Source organism: Hyla sarda, chromosome 2, assembly GCF_029499605.1.
Source record: "Hyla sarda isolate aHylSar1 chromosome 2, aHylSar1.hap1, whole genome shotgun sequence".
NCBI classification, from domain to species: domain Eukaryota; kingdom Metazoa; phylum Chordata; class Amphibia; order Anura; family Hylidae; genus Hyla; species Hyla sarda.
The window spans coordinates 241,042,912-241,066,161 of record NC_079190.1 but is presented as its reverse complement, the minus strand read 5'-3'; the positions used below and the strand labels follow the sequence as shown (position 1 = coordinate 241,066,161).

Sequence of the window (23,250 nt, the reverse complement as noted above, 5' to 3'; positions counted from 1 at the left end):
TCAACAAAACTGGGCTGAAAACCACACAAAACCCGAGGACAGGTATGCTGCTGTTTTTTAAAGAAATCAGTTATGTTTTTTTAATGTTAACACGTCTTATCACAATAACATATTGCTTACTGTGTAATTTGGGTTTCCAGGCTGGATCCTCAGCTCTGCTAAGATCCAGATGCCATTTGTAAGTTTCAGAGACTGGTACAACATGTCCTGCCCTTCCACATTCCTTTTTGCAATTGTGTAAACATTGTTATTCTGTAGCTTGCTGGAAACTGTGTCTAAAAAAAGAAGGAAAAGTGAATGTTTTTCAGCAATGCAATACTAAAAACATCTGATCAGCGCGCATGTACCACACAAAGGAACACCATGAACGATGTCATGCCAAATTGTAGCAATTGCCAATGATTTCTCTTTAGAATACAATAAACATCTGTGCTAAGCAGTTCCCAAAAAATGTGCACTGCGGTGTCAGGAATAGAAAGATTGTACTACAATAATCAAAGGAGATGAAAGAGAAAAGCTCTTTAGAGCATAAATGCATCCAATCACCAAGAACCAACATAGAAGTGTTCTATACAAAACAGGCTCCCCTACATTAGCAAAGTTGAAAATAACCATATTCCACCATCGAAAATAGGTACTAAACCTTTTAAATATGTGATCTAAGAATGAGCTGAGGCCATCATAGCTGCTCATAGAGGGGAAGGGTCCTCCCTTTGTTCTCCAACAAAATCTATTTGTTCTCTTTACAAAAGAGGAAAACATTTTTAGACACTTTTTTTTTTAGGGAAAAATAATTGATTAACCAAACTTTATGAACATATTCAACAATTCACTTCCAAAAGATAGAATGTTTTTCAATACACAGGATTTGGAGCCATCAGATGCATGCGACCAAGACAAGAAACAGAACACAAGATGCAAAGTAGCTGCTTTAACTGGGCCTATTAAAGCAATGATGGAGCAGCAGAGGGGTTCTGATCCTTCTCTCTTGTGAAAGAATAAAGAACAGGAGTAGTGTTCTTGAGCACTATAGAAATCATTACCTCTTTACCATTCCCAGTCCTTTATCTTGTAGGACCATATTTTGGCCAAAACGTGTGCTAAGAATCATCTCATGTTCTTTGCAAAAAATTATGTTTAGCAAAAGCCACCAGAAATATCAGTTTTGTGGACCATGTATTTTTTTTGTTCTTGAATATAAAAAAAATAAATAAAATAAAAATAAAGATTTTTGAAAGCGGCTCGGAAGGCTTTTTGTTCGTAGTAAATGAATTAGGAAAAAATAGGCTCTGTTTGTGATAATTTGTATTTTATAGAATAGTAGCTTACAGCTAAATATACTAGGCTTGTAGTTTGCTACTTTATGTTTTCTGAATAATGACCCACTTAAAACACACAAATAAATAGATGTGGATAGGAAACCACAATTGTGTGATAGAAGAAAGATACTGCCTAAATAATCGAGCCCTTAAGATGCCATGTGCAAGTCAGCTTGGCTCAGAATGCCAATGAAAGCCATGTATAAATATTTAACACTGTCCTCAAAGCAGATACACAGTAAAAGGTGTTTATCATAAAGCCTTGTAAACAACTGCTCTCAAACAAAGGTCCAAGATCTCCTCACAACCTTCGATGTTGGCCATCTGTATGACAAAACCGAGCTGAATTTATATTTTTTGAGCATATGGCCTTCTTTTAGTCAGTGTTTGTTACTTTGTTATCCAATCTACAAAAGGAAATCAGTGTAAAGATCTAGTGATAGCTGAAGGCAGTCTGCACTGGCACAACTATGACCCGGCCCTGGTTGGCTCTATTTCTGTATTCTGTAACGTACAGTGTGCAACTTCAAATATCCAAACTCTTACATGCAAGGATTTGTTACCAGACCAGGTCATACCCCTGCTGCAGGCCAAGAGATGCTACACACAGAATAACCTTTCATTCACAGGTTTGCAGTCACAGAAAACTGTTCCTTTTAAGGGCAAGTGATTGTAGCAGAGTCCCACAGCACAACAAACACTGCAATGCAAGCCTTTGTTCTGTGCATAAAAATCCTGCGGCCTCTCGCAATACAGCAGAGAATTCCCTAGGAGTCCATGGGTTAATAACTCTTCTCAGATATAATGCCAGTAGACTGTCACATGACCTGAACTATTTTTAGCTAGCATCGCACACTCTCTCTCGCACACAGCGAAGCCGCTGAACTGGAATCAGCTACGATGCTTTCTCAAACGCTCTAGACTCTTCATCATGTCGCAGGAGAGAAGGGACTGACTGAACTCACATGTGAGGATGCAGAAAAGGACAATAGATAAGGGCAGAACAGAAGTGAGAAAGAAGATATGAAGGCAAGCAGGATTCTGATCAACTCCTCTCTAGGCAACTAAGAAAACAGCCAGTTTAGTTGACTATAAGAGCCACATTTATGTATGCATAGCAGCATCGAAAAAGGAACAGTAATATGTACATTCACTGACCGGAAACTCAGATTGTGAAATCTGTAACTATCTAATGCACAAAATATATTAAAAGGGCATACTTATCTACCCACTGTCAGAACTTCTGGTCCCTGCTAGGCTCTTGTTCTACCAGCTTTCGATGACATCCCACTCAGCCATCACATAGCTGAGCAGGCAATGTGTGGGAGCAGAATGCCACTAGAAGGTGGCAGAACAAGAGCACAGTGGGGACCGGAAGAACTAACAGTGAGGATGCTGTAGAGGTAAGTATGCAGTCTTTTATAGTTCGGAAGCACAGGGAGGAGGTTTACTAAGTGTTATATTTGCTTGGTTATATTTTTTTGTTTTGCTGGGTGGAACAGTGCGACAGACAATGCTATTCAGCTTGTTAGGGCAATGAAAATATGATACAACAGACTTGTGACATCAGTGTTAATATAACCTCATATTTAGGAGTACAACAAATTATACCTGGTATGGTGCATTCCTATTATTTCTAAGCTTATAACAAACCAGTTAGGTAAGATAGAGCAATCTATATCAGATGCTTCATAATAGCGGTGTATTCCATATTACTGTCATAACACCGCCAAGCCATATGACACTAAAGGAGTAATACATAATGCAGCTTAAGATTTTAGCAAAGGGCAATTATAGATCAAACCAGGGTTTGTAGGAACAATAATTGCTGATCACGGCCCATGTAAAAGGACATGAGTTCAGCCAATCAACGAGTAAATGCCTATTTGTCGGAAAATGGCATCTTTTGTGATCCAGCAATTGTGCAGTCGTTCATTCCTGACCATTGACCAGTTTAAATGGCCTTTGAATGAGCACTGACTGACTTGCACATATATCAGCACTGGTTAAAAGGCAATAATCAACCCATGTAAAAGGAACCCTAGAAATGTTCATTGTTAGAATGTGTTCACACTTTTTATTAGTTTTATTAGCAATTACTGAATACAAAATTAAGAAAGGAATTGAAAAGAGGAGAAGTATCAGTTCCTGCTGTGCTACCACTGTTTGATCTTCTGGTTATCAATGCGCTTCTGTTTTTCCTCTTTCTGTTGACTACTCACTCCTGTTCACAGTGAAAATGAAGAAAACAAGACTGCACTCACCATACAACGGAACTTTATTCGGTATTCCAGGCATGCCAAGCAGGAGCGGTGGGGACAGACTGTTTCCTGAAACAGTCTGTCCCGGTCATGTCCCCTGCCTCCACCACCGCACCTGCTTGACATGCCTGGAATACCCAAATAAAGTTCCATTGTAGGGTGAGTGCAGTCTTATTTTCTTAATTTTCACTGCATACAAGTCTTGCTGGATTTTGCACCACAGGTGTCAACATTACTTCTGGGGTTACCACATATTCCACTACTGTATTTATCCAGATACCATTGGCCTTAGTCTTGTCAGTGCCGGACCACCCTATTCTCTTCATTATACCTCACTCCTGTTGACACCTCGCTGAGTAGAGGAATGGAATGTCATCAGAAGCTGGCAGAGAAGGAGCGCAGAGAGACCTAGAAGATTTCACAGTTGAAGTCGTAGGAGCAGTGGAGGTAAGTATGTATTCTTTTGGTTTTTTATTTGCACAGTGAGGCATAGGGGTCAAGTGCTTGTCTGAAAAACGACATAAAAGGTGTAGTGTGAACACTTAGTGATCACCTGTAAAGTGACAGAACCTGGAACCAAGTGATTGTGTAATGCCTCTTGGTCTGACAGAGTAAATGATGCACTTTATTTTAATGTCACCTCAAGCTCAAAGCTAAGTACCCTAAATGATTATAAAGGGTGTGGGTGTAAATATTAATTCTGAATTCCCTAAAAGAATGTACACATTAAAACATAGCTGATTTCTACAACTAACCGGCATTCAGGTGGCATTCTTTTATCTGGAACTGCAGTTCATTCTCATTAGGTATATCTTTCCATGTGGCTAGGAAGACTTGTCTCTCTACAGAATGAAAACACAATAGGAGAGATTATTGTACACATGAAAATTACAAAGCGAAAGATATGGACATAATTCATGGTTATGAGCAGTACAAATGTGTCTGTAGCATAGCAAGAAATTTCCTTTAAGCTCAAGGTTAAAGGGGGAGATTTATCAAAACCTGTCCAGTGGAAAAGTTGTTGAGTTGCCCATAGCAACCAATCAGATTGCTTCTTTCATTCTTCAGAGGCCTTTTTTAAAAATGAAAGAAGGGATCTGATTGGTTGCTATGGGCAACTCAGCAACTTTTCCTCTGGACAGGTTTTGGTAAATCCCCCCCAAAATTTCCATTCTTTATACCGGTCTTTAATTTTAGGGGAGAAGATCAGTAACAACTATAATATAAAAATGAATGGTTTGTACTTCTACAATGCATTCAGAACGTTTTCATATTTTTTTTCCTTTTTTACGTAGCTGACTTGTGCTAAAAAATAAAAAAAATAAAAATAGCGCAAAGTACAGAGATATTGTTATGAAGACGTGATCCAGAGCACTCTGGGCCTCAGACTATCCCTAATACCTTCCAAGAAGACATTGGGGGAGATTTATGAAAACCTGTGTGGAGAAAGGGTGATGCAGTTGCCCATAGAAACCAGATTGTTTCTTCCCTTTTTAGAGTAATTTTAAAAAGGAAAGAAGCAATCTGATCGGTTGATATGGGCAACTGCCCCACTTTTTCTCTAGACAGGTTTTGATAAATCTACCCGAATGACCCAAAGCACACAGCCAAGACAACACAGTAGCGGCTTAGGGACAACTCTGTGAATGCCCTTGAGTGGCCCAGCCAGCTCCCTGCCTTGAACCCAATTCAGTGACCTGAAAATAGCTTCCATTGACTGTCCCATCCAACCTGACAGAGCAAGGATCTAGGGAGATCCTGTGATTTTACTGTTTATTTCAAAATGTAAAAGAGTCAAAAAAACTCTCTGGATGCAATGTATAGTAAGAGAACAAAATCAATGAAAAAGGGCTTTATCAAAATTTGTGCAGAGGAAATTTGTTCAGTTACCTTAAGCAACAAATCAGAACGCTTGTTTGATTTTTCAGAGGCCTATTTAAAAATAAAGAAGCAATCTGATTGGTTGCTATAAGCTACAGGTCAGCTTTTCCTCTGCAAAGGTGTCAAATCTTCCCCAATGAGTGGCAGCAATGGGTTCACGCTGCTTTAAAACTACTTTACTTTCATGTATCCTGTGCCGATTATTGCTTGTGGTGAACAGTACAGATGGAGTTCCCCAAAAGCCCTACACAGGCAGAGCAGTATGCAGGACAGTTGTCAGTAGCAGGTTAGATTATCTAGATCAATACTCATGTGCACAATACTGCTTTATCTTACATCTCCAAAGATACAACATAACAATTTTATTAAGTCCCATGAACCCGAAAAGGAACTGTATTCATTTTAGCTGCATATGAATTAGACTAATGATGTACTAAAGGGTCCGCAGTAAAGTGCCCTGCATGCAAATGTGCCTCTTACCCATTTTGCCATCTTCCACAAACAGGACGTGTAGAGGGATGAGACAGCTGAAGTAGAAAACATCAATGTTGTTTTTCACAGCCACCTATCACACACAAGAGCGAGAACCAAGAATTAACTTGCTAGATTTACAACTAGCGTCCTGACCCTGGCATCTGAGATCCCACAGCTGATCTGAAGGGTTCATAACATCCATTAACCCTTCATCTCTACTTGACGGTTTCTAAATCATTCTCTCAGGCGTGTTAACAGAAGTGACATCTGTACTTATACACTGTTCTATAAATAAATGAAGGCCCTTACGGGTTATTACTGACAGGAGTGAATTAGGCTGCGTCCACATCTCTGTTGTGAATTCAGTATTTCTATTTAGACAGACCGCAGGCGCAGAAAAACGGAATTAAAATGAAAACAAGCAGCACCGAATGGACCCTAGTAACTTATAATGGGGTCCATCAAGTTCCATCAAGGTGTCTATTGTTTTGCTGTAAAAAATAAATAAAATTAAATTAAAAAAGTGTTGCATGCTGTACTAATAAGGGTACGGCCCCATGTACTGCTTACACAGCGTATTTCACGCTGCACAAAATCTGCTGCTGCGTAATCCCCAATTACTATACACGCATTCCGGCGGAAGCCCTGTGTGTGCAGTGAATTTTGAACCCGGGGCCGCACGCCGCCATGACTGACGCACGCCGGTATGACTCCAAAACACATGTGTTCTTTCGCCGGATAGCCCTGTGTATGGTGATTGGGGATTTGAGTGTATTTCCTGCTGCAGCAGCAGCAGATTTTGAGCAGCTTGAAATAAGTTGCGTAAACTGTACGTGGGACCTTATCCTAAAAGTGACAGAATACAAGATAAAAGCTTGATGAAATGGAACCATATGTAAAACACAAGCTAAGGCTATGTTCACACTTGATTATTAACCTACATTCAGAGAAATCGTATGCTGACATACACAGTACCTTTTCCATGCCATGTCCATTGATTTTAATGGACAAAATGTGGCCTACTGCTGACTACATACATTGAGTCCAATTCCAAGAGCTTACAGTTTTTTGGCAAGAATCAAAAAGCACCAGCAAAAAAATTGTATAAGCTTGTAAAAGTATGACAAACTAAGCAATTGTCACCAGTAGACTATGTTTGGTCCATTAAAGGGGTACACCAGTTGATAAAAAAAAAAAAAAAAAGTTTTCCACCGGAGTACCCCATTAAAATGAATGGGTTATACGTCAATATACAGTTTTGCCAGTATGCTGATGTTCTCATCGAATGCAGTCTGCTTAGGTCATGTGAATGTAGCATTACAAACATTAGTACATTTTTTTTTATATATAACAATATTATGATAAAATGTATTTAATTGAGTTATATTTTGAAAAGAACACAACTATTTTTTATAATAACCATCTATATTGCTTCTTTCATGAAGAGCCTCATTCTTGTTCTGCGGTTACAGGGTTGTCAAATAACTCAAGGGTTATACTATGTTACAAATATTGATATTCATGGGAAACCAATGTGTGGAGTCCTACTGGAAGGATTTGTCTGTCTCTGTGGATGAAGGGGGGGGGGGGTGTACTGTTATCTCACTATCTGCACTTCTGTCACAATAATGAACATGTCTTTGTACCCCGAATTTCCGTGTCATTAAGTGGCTGGCAAAGCAAATTCTAAAGAACACAAGCAATTGCTGTTTTTCTGAGGGGCCATGATGCTGTAAGAAGATCTTTTATTAAAAGGAAAACGGACATCCTGTTCTACCACACTAAACCCAATATACCCAGTACGGGTGAACAGGAGACCGATGCGGGGTCTCTGACTAATATAGGCGAGCCTTCCAGGTGAATTTGAATATTCATGGCTGCTGGTCACGTGAGCGCTCAGTAGGCACAAGGGCTCGTGACAAGTGGCCATAAATATTAAAATTTCCCTGGCGGAAATTCAGCATACATAGAAGCTGATCGTCAGAGGGACCGGGCTGAAGGTAGGTATCTAAGTCAGAGACCCCGCATTGGTTCACCCGCAGTACAGAACACTACTGTTATATACTGGACACAGAAAACAGTAGATCATGAGAACTTAGCAGAGTTACAATGGCATTAAACTTTAGTAAAGCAAAATGTTTTACCACTGTCAGACAATGTTACTAGTGTCCCGGTTAAGGATAAATGCTTTTTAATTTTGCTTTAAATGGAAAGAAAGGTTCCACATTAAACCTTCCTGAAAAGAGTCATGAGGGTGGTCCTGATCTCCTGAGGAGTCATGCAGTTCAGGTTTGCTTGAACTCCCACAGGCATTATACATAATTACAAGCAAGCTTCAGAGGCATCTACCAAATGCACTGTGCACATACAAAGCAGAGGCCAGTACATCTTGCTTCACTGCCTATATGCTGTTTGCCATTGGAGCTGGCTTTTAATAATGTAGTGTAGACTGCGAGATGTCAGTCAAACCAGGACTCCCAATGACACAGGGACTACATTCTAGAGTGCTTTATATAAACACACTGGCCCTCATTTACTATTGAAAACCTGATATGTTTTGTCGGGTTGTGCACCACATTCTGTCGCATTGCACCAGAAATTCTGTCTGCACCAGATTTTGCACCAGAATTTTGCAAACCTACCACTAACTCTCCATTTTGCTAACAAAACCCGAAAAAGGGGCATGACCACCGGGAAAAGGTGGCGTGGTCTCCGAAAAAGGGGCGTGTTCCCGACATTTTCACAAAATCCCAACATATTTACTAAGGTTTCCACATAAAATGTGGTGGATTTGAGCTGAGGAAACCCGACAGATCAGAGCTGGTGTAAAGTGTAGGAAAAGTGGAAAATGTAGGGAAACCTTAGTAAATACCGTGGAAAATAAATTGTAAGGAATTAAAACCCACAAAGAAACATATACCCCACTTTTATTAAATAAGGGCCACTGTATTATAAGTTATTTTCATACATAATGGGTAAAACAAACACTTGACAGGGGGGTGTTTATAAAGCTATTTCCCAGCAGTGTAATGACATAGTGGTAATGTAGTGGCTGAAAGTCTAGTGGCAGGTTCCCTTTCAAATAGGAGTTTCAATACTCCTTCTTAATACACCAACTTTTAACATCGCCTGCCATGTTAAAGCCTAGTCACAGTTGGCACAAGTCTGCTAGGTCACATTACACTTGTCACTTCTTGCCAGTTAGTACACTGCCCATACTACAGAAACCACTTGCTTGAAAAAGTGCCATGGTTGATTTTATTAGCTAGCAGGTTCCATCTACAGACAGCTTATAATTCATTTGATAGCATAAGAATTAAGGTAAAGTATTTTTGTGGTAGAACATAAATGGCTGCAAGTCTCTGTCTGCTATGCTCCATATTGAAATGAATATAATGTGCAGCCTACAAATGAAAAAACCTAATAAACTGCATGAAGCAGTGATTCTTTCACTCCTAATGAAAAATGTTGACTTACACTTTGAGGTAGGATCTAGGTCACTTTTACACAGAAGTATTTTCCATCAGAAAAGCCTCTGCACCATCCCCCCCCCCCCAAATACAGGTAGGGCTTCAGAGATGTACTAAATGTATAATTCATCTGTTTTCTTTTGCCACTTTTTCAACAAATGGGCACTGTAATAGGCAAAAGTGCTGTTAATGATGCACACATTGCATTGGGAAGAGATTGGCCCACAACTCTGATGTTGTACAATTATTAATACAACCAAAAAAGGAACATATTCAATAACTATTACAGATCTGATATATGTATGTATGTGCGTGTGTCTCTCTTTCATTCCCTATCGAGAAGACAATTGACACGGCTTATAACCTTACGGCTTCTTAGAGAAAAGTTATGCTTTTCGAAAGGCTGGGAAGAGTGTTATAAGGGATTATTGTGTGGGGGTCACTGTAGTATACTCTAGCAAAGGTCTCTTTAGAATGAAAAAGAACAGCAAGTATAACAAAAGCAAATCCAATAAAAGTAGTTCTGTATAGCCACAAATCAATTCTAGAGCATCACGATAAAAAAGGGTTATTTTACATATGCAATTTTACCCTGCAAAGTTCTTTAAAGACTTTCTAACACAAGAAAAATGATTACTGTCACAGATTGGGATGTGAACCCAGGGCACATTGCCACCTGCATTTGTGCCACCCATCTGGAAAGAGGCCACAAGGGAAAAGGGAGCAGAACAGTCATGTAGGAGATGGAATTCAGCTAATGACATGCCTGGCATGGGTGGTACATCCTAATTGATTTTTGTAAATGCATCGGTAGGAATGAATTGGTTGAGCAGATGGCTCAATGGGAATACATGAACCAGCACTCCCCAGCTAAGCTGCTATTTCATACAGTAAATATGCTTCAATTGGTATGTGCCCCGTCTTTGGATACATACAGAATTTTCTTCTTGTTTTCTATGTTCACAACGTCTGCTACTATCTGGCTCCTCGTTTATATAGCGAACTAAAAGCCAGAACTAATACTGAAACTACATCCCAGCTCCATGGTATGCCATAGCTAAATATATCTCAATAGCAAAAACAATGTCATTATCTACCTGGAGGTTGTTAAGTGGCTCCATTTTCATGACCGGTCCAAGAGTATTGAGAGGAAGGGAGATGTCAATGCTTTGGTTTGGCATGAGGGGTGTATGTATAGCCAGTGGGGCACTAGGAATTACTCCAAAGCTGAAATTAAAGAAAAGCATTATTTTGCACCTGGTTGTGAATGGATGCCAGTGAAAACGGGTCTACATTTTATTAAGTATAATGGATTTTTTTTTTATACATAAGAAAAAAAAACTTGATCTCTGGTTTGGTTGGTCTTCGGTGTAGATGCAGCCATAATTTTATCAGATATGACTTGTTTCAATAGAAAGACTCAGTTTCTATACAAGTATAACAGCACTCATTTTTGGAAAGATAAGTATAAGCCATAAAGTGACATCTTCTCTCAACTTTAGAGCTTGAAGTAGATTCTGCCATCGCTTATAGATGTTAGCATTTTAGGGAATAAGGTTCATGATGAAAAATATAAATAATTTATATATACACATATATACACACACATGTATATCCAATAGGCCATTAAGACAAAAGGGAAAATTGTGTTTTCAAAATATACATTCCCTGTGCCACTGTATAGGCTCTTACTATGCCTCATTGGGGGAGATTTATCAAAACCTGTGCAGAGGAAGAGTGGTGCAGTTGCCCATAGCAACCAATCAGATTGCTTCTTTCATTTTCCACAGGCCTCTAAAGAGGCCTGTGGAAAATGAAAGAAGCGATCTGATTGGTTGCTATGGGCAACTGCACCACTCTTCCTCTGCACAGGTTTTGATAAATTTCCCCCATTGAAACTATATTTACCCCTCTATGTGAGAGTTTTTACAGCTAGCCCCCCTGAGATCTCCAGCATGGCACCCCAGCTCCTTTATTTTGCGCACCGCTGTTCCATTCATTGTCTATGGAGCTGTTGGAAATAGCCGAGAGCTGTAAATATCATATAGACGACTATAGTTGTGCGGAGGGTCACCGACCCACCAATCTGATATTGGTGGCCTATATAAGGCTAGGCTATTGATACTGCAATCTCAGAAAACGTAAATCAATAAGTAAGCACAACATTTTTAAACATTTAAATTTATATAATTATTTAAGAATCTTGTCTTACCTATTCTTGTTAAACTGGATGGCAAAGTCAGTCATATGTTGCAGAGCCTTGTTGGTGAAATTCATGTCCATGTAAATGTGCCCCTGCCTATGCGAAAATGTGCCTGAGATCTCCAGCCCCTTTGCTTTCACAGCAGGCAACCAAACCTAGTAAAGGGTGCACATGAGAATTACTGCTACATTACCCAATTAACAAACTGACTCAATGTTTCTTCTATCGAATGCATTTAACAGGAATTGCTGAGCATACTTATTAATGGAGAATTCGCCCTAGAGAGCCAGTAGTATTGTATTTCTTTCAATAGCCTACTTCTTAAGCACATATGAAAAATCTGAATTCCTAGGTGCCTGACCCCCAACTTGTTGCTAAGAGCAAGGCTATTCATTTTCTAGATATATATTGATAGTTATTTATATTACTCAGTTTGAATATAATGGAGGGAGAGAAGAATAATAAGAATGGACTCATTCTATAGATACAGAAAAAAACTTTTAAGACATAGTATTTTAACAGATACTGGGGGAGATTTATCAAAACTTCTCCAGAGGTAAATTTGCTGAGTTGCCCATAGCAACCAATCAGATCGCTTCTTTCAGTTTTGAAAAGGCCTCTGAAAAATGAAAGAAGCAATCTGATTGGTTGCTATGGGCAACTCAGCAACTTTTCCTCTGGACAGGTTTTGATAAATCTCTCCCATTTGTATTTTACTAGAGGTTTCATCCAAGACAACATTTTACTTATTTCCAAGTGAATCATAAAATATAGAAATATAAACTTTTTTTTTTATTACATAAATTGTTTGTGTAAACGCAGTTTAGAAATGTTGTGTGTGACAGAAATAGGGCCATTACACAAGAGCAGAGGGAAGGGGTTGGGAATTGCTCACTGCAGAGAGGTCCCGGACACTTCGCTGCAATGGTGTATTAAAGGGGTATTCCAGGCAAAAACTTTTTTTTATATATCAACTGGCTCCGGAAAGTTAAACTGATTTGTAAATTACTACTATTAAAAAATCTTAATCCTTCCAATAGTTATTAGCTTCTGAAGTATTCTGTCTAACTGCTCAATGATGATGTCACGTCCCAGGAGCTGTGCATGATGGGAGAATATCCCCATAGGAACTGCACAGCTCCCGGGACGTGAGTCATCAGAGAGCAGTTAGACAGAAAACAACAACTCAACTTCAGAAGCTAATAACTATTGGAAGGATTAAGATTTTTTAAAAGAAGTAATTTACAAATCTGTTTAACTTTCCGGAGCCAGTTGATATATAAAAAAAAGTTTTGGCCTGGAATACCCCTTTAAGGTTTCTAGCTGCACTATGCCGGGTGTAGGGGTGGGGGATCGTGAAACAAAATTTATTAAATCCTCTTTTCTCTCTTTGGACCATTGACATAGAATATTTTAGATTTTAAAGGGGTTATCCAGGAAACTTATATATATATATATCTATATCTCAACTGGCTCCAGAAAATGAAACAGATTTGTAAATTACTTCTATTAAAAAATCTTGATCTTTTCAGTACTTATGAGCTGCTGAAGTTGAGCTTTTCTTTTCTGTCTAAGTGCTCTCTGATGACGTGTCTCGGGAAACGCCCAGTTTAGAAGCAAATCCCCATAGCAAACCTATTCTACTCTGTGCAGTTCCCGAGACAAGCAGAGATGTCAGCAGAGAGCACTGTTGCCAGACAGAAGACAACAACTCAACATCAGCAGCTGATAATTATTGAAAGGATTAAGATTTTTTTAATAGAAGTAATTTACAAATCTGTTTAACTTTCTGGAGCCAGTTGATATAAAAAAAAAAGTTTTTTCCTGGAATACCCCTTTAAGCTTATCTAAAAGGACAAAGTGTAGCACTAGCAAACTTTATCAAATTTAACAAAATCAGGCAAATAAGAGGCAGCCTGTGAGAAACAAAAGCAAGTAGTGGAGATTTTGGGGGCAATTAAATAAAAATGGTCTAATTCTTAGATAGACTGTCCATCTAAGTTTGCACTGGGAAAGTGCCAGATGTATTAAAGTGGCTCAGGCTGATCAAACACATCTTTTAGGTTAACACCATCTATTAGTTGGCTTATTTATGGCAAAATTGTGTGCCAAAATTTAAGTACACATGAGTGCATTTAAGTTACTCCCACTATTCACTAAACCACACCCCTTTCGAGCATGGAGCTCACGTGTCTAAAAAGTTTATGTAAGACCAATGATTTGTCTATTGAAAAGAAATCAGGGTTCATCTTTCCTTTTCTTCCCCGTAGGGTAGGAAAGGAAAGTAGTTATCTACAATGTTGTGTGGGCAACTGCCTCCCTGTTTCTTTTTACAGCTTTGCGACTGGTTAGTACTGTCACCCAGAAGCTGAATCTCCAGAATGACATCTGCTTTTCTGACTCTAGTCAATTCTTTCCTGACTCCCAAGAACTGCAGGTAATTGACTATTGTAACAAGAAGAGGAAAATGAGTCAATTTGACTAAACTTCACTGCAGGGGATGAATAGCTAATTGTCTGCAAAAATAAAATACTTGCTGTGCTCCATGCAAAAAGGTTCAGTACATTTTGTTGTAATTTAACAAAACACCAATGAATATTACAGAGCATTCCCTGTGCTACCTATATTGTACCTTAGATAATTGAGCTATGAAGGTAAAAACTGTTCTTTTAAACCATGCTATACTTGTTTTGGTAAAGATTTATGGAGGTCACCGACCCTAAAGGGAAATTTGGTATGAAAAGCATGTTACACATTACCACCACTGGTCTCAATAATACAGTGATACTTACAGCTTTTGGCGCAGCAAATCCTCCTGGAGCCATGCCTATGCCGGTAGAGAGTTCAAACAAATCATTGAGTCCACTACTGACCACAGCTGGAGTAGGAGAGGGAGCAAATGTAGCAGGAACAGAGGAAGGAATGAAGGTTTGTCCCACCTGTAAGAATAAAAACTGTAGGTCGGTATCTTAATTTCTTAAAGGGAATATGCCATAAGGAAATGACCTATTGTTTTAATCAATCAGGTTTTAATTATTTGATAATGATGCTGAAACCTTGCAGTTTTCTTTCTGGCCACTAGAGCTGAGAGTTCCTGTTCTATATAGATAATTTTCCAGTAATGCCTTTCTTCACGACACAGACAGGATTACAGTCAAATGTGAAACCAGTATATAGATAACACTGGATCCACCACCATTTACAGCAGATATCAGCATCCCCCCTCCCTGCGGAATGGCCTCGGAAAAGGTCACAGAATTCCCTGGTCTGTAGTCTAACCTGGTTGGCTGGTGGGGGGTCTCTCAGTCATGGACATTTCCTTATTTAGGTGCAGGTTTCACTTCTATGAGGTCTCATTTCTATGGACTTGGTAGAGTAGAACTATATGGAGTTGTATGGTTCTACATATTTTTACACTGCATAGTGGGCTTTTCTACTGAATCTTTGTGCCGGGAAGTGCCCTTATCGTCTGCTCAAGTTTGTTGTGTATTTTTTTTAATTGTTTGTTAACTTTAAAAAATGTTAATAATAATAAATATCTGATTTAAAAAAAGAAAAGGTCACAGAGAACGACCAGTAACGTCTGCAAATCGTTTGAAAGGGACAGGTTCTGACTATTGTTGTCTATATTGATGGGTCCTGCAGTAAAGCATATCACTAAATGCTGTTAAAAACAGCTCAGGCAAGATAGCAGCCCCATAATGATGCAAAAAAACTAAAATTACAAATCAGACAACAGAATGAGATTGAAAAAAAAATATTTTTCAATATTTGTCTCTTAACAGGAAAACAAAATAAAAGTGACACACTCGCTTAAAGTTTATCCTATTTTTTGGGCTTTAATACTCTGCCTTGTAGGGAAAAACACCATGGTGGAGATTTATCAAAACCTGTCCAGAGAAAAAGTTGCTGAGTTGCCCATAGCAACCAATCAGATCGCTTCTTTCATTTTTTAAAAAGTCCTCTGAAAAAGGAAAGAAGAAATCTGATTGGCTGCTATGGGCAACTTAGCAACTTTTCCTCTGGACAGGTTTTGTTAAATCTCCCCCCATAACTAGCACAAAATCCAAAACACCGAAAATACCAAAATGCTATGTAGTAATTCCACAAAAAAAAAAAAAGGTTTAACCTTTTCTTTTACTAACATCTGTCACATCAAGGCCAAAAAACCTATTCTACACAGATAATAGGCAAAATGATCAATGTGTATATACAGGATTAGATTTGTAATATTTTACAAATTGCTAAGTATAGGGTAAAGTGATTGAATGAAGTGACATATATGTGTTGTATTTTATCCTAGCTTAAAAATGATTTACCAATTTCTAATGGCATGTATCTGAATCCACTCCAGCGTTAGCAGTTAGGGTTATCAGTTAGCAGGCTGCAAACAAGTTTCTAACAGTCTGGAATCCATTTACTGCAGACTGATCTAATATAGGGAAGGAATTCACACCTCTCAGGTAAACCTTGCAGCAATCTGGGATCAGTATAAAAGCTAACATGAACATATATTCTCATATATTTTCTGAAGGTGAAGCTTCATAGAGATATAAGTTGTCTTATCTGTTGTGGGGGAGAACATAGTTTCAGCAACAATCTGGTAGTGTGGTATGAACTGTGCAAAGTGAAAACAATACCAGCCGTTCCTTTCTAACTTAGACACATAACCATTAGATGCCCAAATAACACACCAAACACAAATTATCATGCAAGAATTAATCAAATAGACAAAATGCAAAGAAAAAGAAGTCAACATAAGCTACAAAAGACCACATATTTAGAGTTTATAGCGTGCAAATTATCATAGATTTTTGTAATTGATAGAAATGATATACAATAAAGCATATACTAGACGTCCTAAATAAACAAGTCTGTAGGCACTTCTGTATCCAGTCCAAAAGAGTTTGTACACCACATGCTCATCAGCATAGCCCTCATGGCTGATTGGCCAACAGAGATCATGTGGCTGCATCTATTTCACCCAGCGGTAGTTAATCTTTCGAATGAGTGCCCTAAGCAAACTTTCACTATGAAATCAGCATTTACATACAAGGGGTATTCAAGGTGTTTTTTTTTAATTTAATTTTTACAGGGATGAAGGTAGTTAGTTCACAATATAGCGTCTGTCTGTGTTTCATGGCTGGTCGCGCAATTCTTATGAGATCTTTGCCCCAATGTTCATTTTTATCAGAACATGTGAGTGTTGCCTCAGCTTTTCCCAGGTTGCAGTGTGGCCGAGGCATTACATCACTAGTCAGGTATTTAAAGGGAACCTGGCTTCAATGGCAGCAGGTTAATGCAAAAGTTCCTCTATAGGCGCTAAACCTCGGTAAGGAAATCACGAATGCAAAGCTGGTAATAGTAAACGTATAGTTTATGTGCCAATGATGCGTTGCGGGGTTTCCTTACCGAGGTTTAGCGCCTATAGAGGGACTTTTGCATTAACCTGCTTCCTTCCCATTCAGACGGACTGCCATCCGTCTGCACATCCCTACGGCTCAGCAATTCCTCTGGACTATGTTTTTCCTACTTTTTCATTTTTGGGGGTAACAGACTAGGTGCCTTCTGTGGTACCCTTTTCTCTCCTATTTGTTTTTGCGTCAATGGGTGGAGAGACAACCACTGGGTGTGTGTGTGTGTGTGTGTGGGGGGGGGGGGTCATTCTCCACAGGGCTGCAGCTGTACTGCAATGGGTGGGGTGGCTGATATGTGGGAGCGAAAAAACTATCACCTCACACTTACAAACAAGGGATCCTAGGACTTGTTGTTGTAGGGAAGGAACTCCAAAAGGAAATAACCAGTTGACAAAAAGAAAGCAGAAGCATTATAGTCGACTCACAACACAGCCATTTAGCCCCAAGCCAAGCACATATCCTTTCTAAGCACGTCCATTACTATCTGGCAGGTAAGTACTTACGTCACCTTATGGCGGATAACCCCTTTAATGCATATGCAGAGGAAGTGGAACCTACACTTATCTCTGATCAGTGGACTGCTTGTGTGTAAGGCCTGGAGGCTGCTTTCCAGGTAGGATGGAAGTTCCAGAACTAGTGTTCTGTAGATAGGTATGGCTTTAAGAGGTGGGCTTCCTGTCTATAATGGGAATATTACTTTTAAGGGTCTATTCACACGTACAGTATCCTGCGCAGATTTGAAGCTGTATTATGTCATTTAGTTTATATTGAAATCTGCAGCATAAAATCCAGTACATCAAATCTGCACAGGATACTGTACATGTAAATAGCCCCTAAAGAAAAACAAAAAACAAAAACTGTTTGGCAAATCTAAACACTTTCTAGTGGGGTTGTTTTTTCTGTAAACAGACCTAAGTGGAGGAAGGGCAGGCGAATATTATACATATACTTAGTTTATCCATGTTTTCCATTTGGAAGATTATCAAGGGGCCTGAAAGAGATCTATCAGTGATAATGAGAAGGTCCTGGGGAAGATTTCACAAAGTAAATACAAAGATAGAGTGGAGCAGTTGACCATAGTAACCACTTTGATCCCAGTTTTGAAATATTAAAGCAACAACCAAATGAGTTGTAAATTCCCCCCCACCCCACACTGTCTCTCAGGTCATTGTTGGAAACAAGTGTATTCAACATACTGGGTAAACATCACAAGTTATATGTTTCTTAATTTTGTTGACAGCATGTTTTCAATGCTTTTATAACATTTTGTGTCATTAGAATACCGGATGGAAAGCTGATTGTTTTGCTCTCAGTAGTTGAGATTCAATAATCAGTGCTCGCAGTATATAGGAAAAGCAAGCACGTCCAAAATAATCTATTTCCATCCAGTCAATATTTATAAGCTACATCTGTGCCCCACTATGCCATCATGTGTTCTTATCCTGAGCATCTGCAAAAAACGCCAGCACAAAAGTAATTTGGAGAGAGATAAAACATGGGCTCTGTATACCAGTCTGTGGAGGCTCTAAATACACTGCTCAAAAAATTAAAAGGGAACACAAACACCACAATGTAACTCCAAGTCAATCACACTTCTGTGAAATCACACTGTCCGCTCAGGAAGCAACACTGATTGACAATTTCACATGCACCCCAATAAAGGAGTGGTTCTGCAGGTGGTGACCACAGACAACTTTTCAGTTCCTATGCTTCGTGGCTGATGTTTTGGTCCCTTTTGAATGCTGGTGGTGCTTTCACTCTAGTGGTAGCATGAGACAGAGTCTACAACCCACACAAGTGGCTCAGGTACTGCAGCTCATTGAGGATGGCATATCAATGCGAGCTGTGGCAAGAAGGTGGCGGCGTGGAGGCGCTACCAGGAGACAGGCCAGTACATCAGGAGACATGGAAGAGGCCATAAGAGGGCAACAACTCAACAGCAGGACTGCTACCTCCGCCTTTCTGCAAGGAGGAGCACTGCCAGAGCCCTGCAAAATGACCTCCAGCAGGCCACAGATGTGCATGTGTCCACTCAAATGGTCAGAAACAGACTCCATGAGGGTGGTGTGAGGGCCTAACATCCACAGGTGGGGGTTATGCTTACAGCCCAACACCGTGCAGGATGTTTGGCATTTTTCAGAGAACACAAAGATTGGCAAATTCGCCACAGACGCCCTGTGCTCTTCACAGATGAAAGCAGGTTCACACTGAGCACGTGACAGACGTGATGTCTGGAGACGCCGTGGAGAATGTTTTGCTGCCTGCAACATCCTAAAGCATGACCGGTTTGGCGGTGGGTCAGTGATGGTGTAGGGTGGCATTTCTTTGGGGGGCCCGCACAGCCCTCCATGTGCTTGCCAGAGGTAGCCTGACTGCCATTAGGTACAGAGATGAGATCCTCAGACCCCTTGTGAGACCATATGCTGGTGCAGTTGGCCCTGGGTTCCTCCTAATGCAAGGCAATACTAAACCTCATGTGGCTGGAGTGTGTCAGCAGTTCTTGCAAGAGGAAGGCATTGATGCTATGGACTGGCCCACCTGTTCCCCAGACCTGAATCCAATTGAGCACATCTGGGACATCATGTCTCGCTCCATCCACCAACGGAGGACGACAGACGGTCCAGGAGTTGGCTGATGCTTTAGTTCAGGTCTGGGAGGACAACCCTCAGGAGACCATCAGCCACCTCATCAGGAGCATGCCCAGGCATTGTAGGGAGGTCATACGGGTACGTGGAGGTCACACACACACTGCTGAGCCTCATTTTGACGTGTTTTAAGGACATTACATCAATTGGATCAATCAATTGAACATTACACCAAAGTTGGATCAGCATGTAGTGTGGTTTTCCACTTTGATTTTGAGTGTGACTCCATATCTAGACCTCCATGGGTTGATAAATTTGATTTCCATTGATAATTTTTGTGTGATTTTGTTGTCAACACATTCAACTATGTGAAAACAAAAGTATGTCTTACGATTAGTTCATTCATTCAGATCTAGGATGTGTTATCTTAGTGTTCCCTTTATTTTGCTACAATACTGTATTAAAAACCAATATAAAAAGATTATCTACCAGAAGTGTTCCAAAATTACTTCATAAATAACAGGAAAGTAATGAAGTGGCAATAAAGGGTTGGTGCTGTTCCTACTTAAGAAACATGATCTTACCGCTGGACTTCCACCGATTCCACCTCCAAGGTCACTTCCCAACTGTAAAAGAAACATTAATGTTACATTTTCAGCATAGTCTACATTCACTAAACACATTCGAAGTATTGACAGATTTCACAACAGATCTTAGTCCAACCAAAGTAAAACTGCATCCAAATCTGCACAGAAATCTAATTTAAAATGCCATCTACGATAAAAATCTAAAGAGATCTGGGGCCACAAACTGCACTCCTCCTGGCAATTTTACTTCTGATGTTGGTATTAGAAACATTTTTATAACACACAAACCAGATTTTGTATGACAGATTTCCAGTCCACCATACATTATGCATAGTGTTTATTTCTTTTGAGCAGACCACCGCCATAAAAGACTACTTGTCAAAGCAATTTGTGGTGGTGTTTTCAAAGAGGTTTCACTGTTTTTATATTCTATTGATATCATGGTGAGAGCCTACATTGGAGGTATTACACCAGGTGGAAGCCCCAATGTATACATCCCATAGAAAGCTGTGATGTAGGTCACTGTATAGACAGTGAGATACATTGTTAGAATAGATTGCTAGAGACAGATTCTACATATACTCGATTCTGGAGATGGTTTGTCTTGATTGTCAGATCGGGTTGGAGAGAATATTTCCTAGGACGAGGAAAACCAGCTTCTACCATTATGGGAGTTTATGTTTTTCTCTGGATTAACATCAAAAGAAAATAGGTTTAAATAATTGGACCTGTCTTTTAATCTTCCTATATTCTCTATACTAATGTCTTTTTAGGGGGAAAATAGAACATAGTCAATTTTATCACGCAAAGACACTCTCAGAAAATATATAGATTTTAATTTTAAAGGTTGTATTATTTAGAAAAAACTGTTTACTACTAGATTGCTACCTATGTATTCACTTTCTCCTGGAGGAGAATTAAACAATGCTCTGTTGAGAACAACCACGTGATGAGCAACGCTGCATAGCTGAACAACAGGTGTCTCAGCAGGGCTGCTGATGCTGCAGGGGTATCACTGCAGCAGCTCAAGAACCCAACAGCAGAACAGCAAAAGTCCCAAAAAACTGCATTTAGGGATCAGAATGTAACAGCAACTGGATGAACCATAAAATGGACTGACTCTATCCCTTTAAATAATTTATACAAATAATGGTTAAATCCTTTAAATGGGCACTGTCAGATTCAAAAACTTTTAATATGTTTTACATCTTGGCAAAACATTAACCTTTCTAATATACTTTATAAGAAAATCTTATTTCCTTTTTATAGAAATCATGGCTTATAAAATCATGGCTTTGTCCAAGCTGAAGCACAGACATGGACAAAGTCCAGTAAGTGAGGGTGGCCTATTGCTTCTCTGTGTCTGATAGGACTGCAGAGAGCACAGAGGAGTGCTATTAGACAGGAGAGAGCACAGAGGAGTGCTATCAGACAGGAGAGAGCACAGAGGAGTGCTATCAGACAGGAGAGAGCACAGAGGAGTGCTATCAAACAGGAGAGGGCACAGAGGAGTGCTATCAGACAGGAGAGGGCACAGAGGAGTGCTATCAGACAGGAGAGAGCACAGAAGAGTCCTATCAGACAGGAGAGAGCACAGAAGAGTCCTATCAGACAGGAGAGATCACAGAGGAGTGATATCAGACAGGAGAGAGAACAGAGGAGTACTATCAGACAGGAGAGAGCAGAGAGGAGTGCTATCAGACAGAAGAAAGCACAGAGGAGTCCTTTCAGACAGGAGAGAGCACAGAGGAGTCCTTTCAGACAGGAGAGAGCACAGAGGAGTGCTATCAGACAGGAGAGAGCACAGAGGGGTGCTAGCCCACCCTCTCTTACTGGACGTTGTCCATGCCTAAGTATATTAGAAAGGTTAATGTTTTTCCAAGATGTACAACATATAAAAAGTTTTTGTATCTGACAGTGCCCATTTAAAGACGACAGGTGGAGTCTCCTGACCTGCCTATTAAGAAATACTCGTATTCTCTATAAAGAGAGGTATTGTAATTAAAATTCTTTCTTTCTTAAAATGTTTAACAAAAATGTATTTGTAAAAAAAAAAAAAAAAAAAAAATTTAACCACAACAAAAACCTTAAACAGCATGAATAAATATCAAGCAAATTTGTTATCTATGCTAAATGCTAACTCAATGTACTTTGTATTTCCCCCATAAAGTTCTTATGCTGGCAGGCAAAGTTTTATTCTCTTTCCACACAATGATACTATGTTTTTCAACTGTACTTTAAATGCTCACTTCAGTTGCCCTTTCAGCACAAGCTGTCTTTCTGTTCCCTCTTTCTGGGATGGGAGCCTAAAAGCTGTGTCAGCACCCTGAACTACTATATGAATCACATCTCCTCTGAAGCAGCTACGAACCTTAAAAGTCAAGCATATGTGCTTCAAATATTTCAATCTGGCCAGTCTTGCACAGTGGTGCAGTTTTTTTCTCAAACATTAGGTTGTATGTGCAGCATGAGCATAGATATTTACAAGCCCTATGTAGATGTATGGAAATGTTGTAGGACTTTGTGCAACAAATCTGCTGCATGTAAGCATCTATAGCATGCTATTTCTGCAGCTCAGGACAAGAGACGTCTCAGAAACCACCATGGCAGACCAAATAAAGAGGGCTGACAGATGCAATACATCTGACTACACCTCCAGTCATTTATGCCAATAAATACAAGGCTGAACATTCTGCATCATACAGAGAACAAATAAGATCAAGTCTAAACATCCTGGCTGTAGTAATATAGTAAACAGGTATTTCTGGCAATAGTGCATGGCATGCAACTAGTAGTATTCAGATAAATCATAATCACTGTAAAACGTGTCATTTTTACCATGGGTTTGGCCAATTGCAGCAAAAACGCAAGCAGTAACTGGTTGCGGTACTGCATTGTGTGAACACAACTTTCCTGACCACCCCACATCAATCAACAGGCTAGTAACATGGTCCCTGTGCCAGACGCTTGATAATTTATGTGCCATCTAGGCACAAGATCAAGCTGACAGCCCCATCTTGTACTGTAATAGGGAGGTCAAATAATAATTTCCC

The 23,250-nt window shown here is 39.7% G+C and overlaps 1 protein-coding gene across 2 annotated transcripts in view; it reads right to left on the bottom strand.

Moving 5' to 3' along the window:
- AP2B1 (adaptor related protein complex 2 subunit beta 1) overlaps nucleotides 1–23,250 on the bottom strand; it is a 94,150-nt gene that overhangs the window by 3,034 nt on the left and 67,866 nt on the right. For both annotated transcript variants that reach the window (XM_056556729.1, XM_056556730.1), the window contains 7 exons: nucleotides 20,195–20,236; nucleotides 14,401–14,547; nucleotides 11,618–11,763; nucleotides 10,503–10,632; nucleotides 5,942–6,026; nucleotides 4,336–4,422; nucleotides 121–275 (listed from right to left, as the gene is read on the bottom strand). In XM_056556729.1, the coding sequence (XP_056412704.1) occupies nucleotides 121–275; nucleotides 4,336–4,422; nucleotides 5,942–6,026; nucleotides 10,503–10,632; nucleotides 11,618–11,763; nucleotides 14,401–14,547; nucleotides 20,195–20,236 (792 nt within the window). The remainder of the gene's footprint in view (nucleotides 1–120; nucleotides 276–4,335; nucleotides 4,423–5,941; nucleotides 6,027–10,502; nucleotides 10,633–11,617; nucleotides 11,764–14,400; nucleotides 14,548–20,194; nucleotides 20,237–23,250) is intronic.